General features: G+C 67.3%; 1 protein-coding gene across 1 annotated transcript in view; it reads right to left on the bottom strand.

The window, feature by feature from the left end:
• Positions 1 to 304, bottom strand: part of SRSF9 (serine and arginine rich splicing factor 9) — a 12,872-nt gene extending 12,568 nt beyond the window's left edge. Inside the window, exon 1 of the mRNA XM_044444183.1 lies at positions 290 to 304. Coding sequence (XP_044300118.1) covers positions 290 to 304 — 15 coding nt within the window. The remainder of the gene's footprint in view (positions 1 to 289) is intronic.
• Between the last annotated feature and the right edge of the window lie 1,125 nt (positions 305 to 1,429).

Raw genomic sequence — 1,429 nt, 5'->3', positions numbered from 1 at the left:
CAGGAAGTGAGAGGACCAGATGCCATGATCTTAGTTTTCTTAATGTTGAGTTTCAAGCCAACTTTTGCACTCTCCTCCTTCACCTGCATCAAGAGGCTCTTTAGTTCCTCTTCACTTTCTGCCATTAGAGTGGTATCATCTGCATATCTGGAATACCTTACAAGGATGTAAATGACTCTCTAGGCATCCCCTGCAATACAAGCATCCAGTTGGAAGGGGCCAATCATTGGAACCCTGCTCAATGCAGCAAATGCAACTAATGCGGTTAGTGTAAAGTGCTCAATCTCACCTCCGACAGGTACATTATCGGGATTGTGTTAGGTGGTTGTCACCAGCCACTGTTTCTTGGCATCACTCTCCAGACGATGCAAATAACCACAGTGGACCGCGTCTGCCTTGGCAGCCCCGCTTTTTTCAAAAGCGGCTTTAGGATCGTTTTGCAGGCGGGAGGCGGTCCGAGTCCGCGGATGAGTGGGGCTGCCGCTGCGGGAGCGCCCGGGGCCCGCGAGGTCTGCGGCAAACGGTCCTCGCGGCGCAGAAGGCGCCCCGCTCTTCTCCCGCAAGAGCGGCCTCGACCACCCCCCCGGGGGCTGCTGCGGCGACCCTCAGCCCCGCGCAAGGCAAGGCATCTTGCGAATGCGCCGCCCGGCAGCTCCCGCCGCCCAGCAGAAGCGCGTCCACGCAGAGGCCGGCCGTGCAGGCGGAGGCTCCCACGAGGACCCACCCGCGGGCCGCTGCGCTCCTGCCCGGGGCTCCCGCGCGCAGGCGGGCGGAAACTGCTCGGCGCGGGCGCGCGCAGGCGTCCACGCAGGCGCGCGGCGGAGGGGGAGGGGCTGCTCCTGCCGCGCGCGGGGCCGAGCGATGCGGTCCCCCTTTTGCCGCGCGCGCCACTTCTCCGCCTCCCCTTTAAGCGAATCCGGACGACCGTCTTTTTTGTCCTCCGTCAGGAAGCGTCCGTAGCAGGGCCCGAGGGGGCGGCGGCGCCGACTCTGACTGACTGACTGACTGACTGACTGACTGGCGGGCGTGCGGGCGGGCGGGCGGAGCGGGCAGGCTGCCCGGCGGTTGCGGGAGCTGCGGTCCGGAGGGCGCGGGAGCGGCGCGGGATGTCCGGCGGCTGGGGCCGTGACATGATGGACTACGGCGGCGGCGCCGGGATGTCCGCGGGCGGCCGGGGCGGCGGCGCGGGCGACGGCCGCATCTACGTGGGGAACCTGCCGGCCGACGTGCGCGAGAAGGACCTGGAGGAGCTCTTCTACAAGTACGGCCGCATCCGCGACATCGAGCTGAAGAGCAAGCGCGGCCTCGTGCCCTTCGCCTTCGTGCGCTTCGAGGACCCGCGGTGCGTGAAGGGCCGGCCGGGGGCGAGTGGGCGGGCGGGCGAGCGGGCGGACGGACGGGCGGCTGCGCGGGCCCCGGAGGCCGCCGC

This window comes from Varanus komodoensis, unplaced genomic scaffold, assembly GCF_004798865.1.
Source record: "Varanus komodoensis strain SLA01 unplaced genomic scaffold, ASM479886v1 scaffold44_3, whole genome shotgun sequence".
Lineage (NCBI taxonomy): Eukaryota > Metazoa > Chordata > Lepidosauria > Squamata > Varanidae > Varanus > Varanus komodoensis.
The sequence above is the reverse complement of the archived record's forward strand: the minus strand, read 5'-3'. Positions and strand labels throughout refer to the sequence as shown.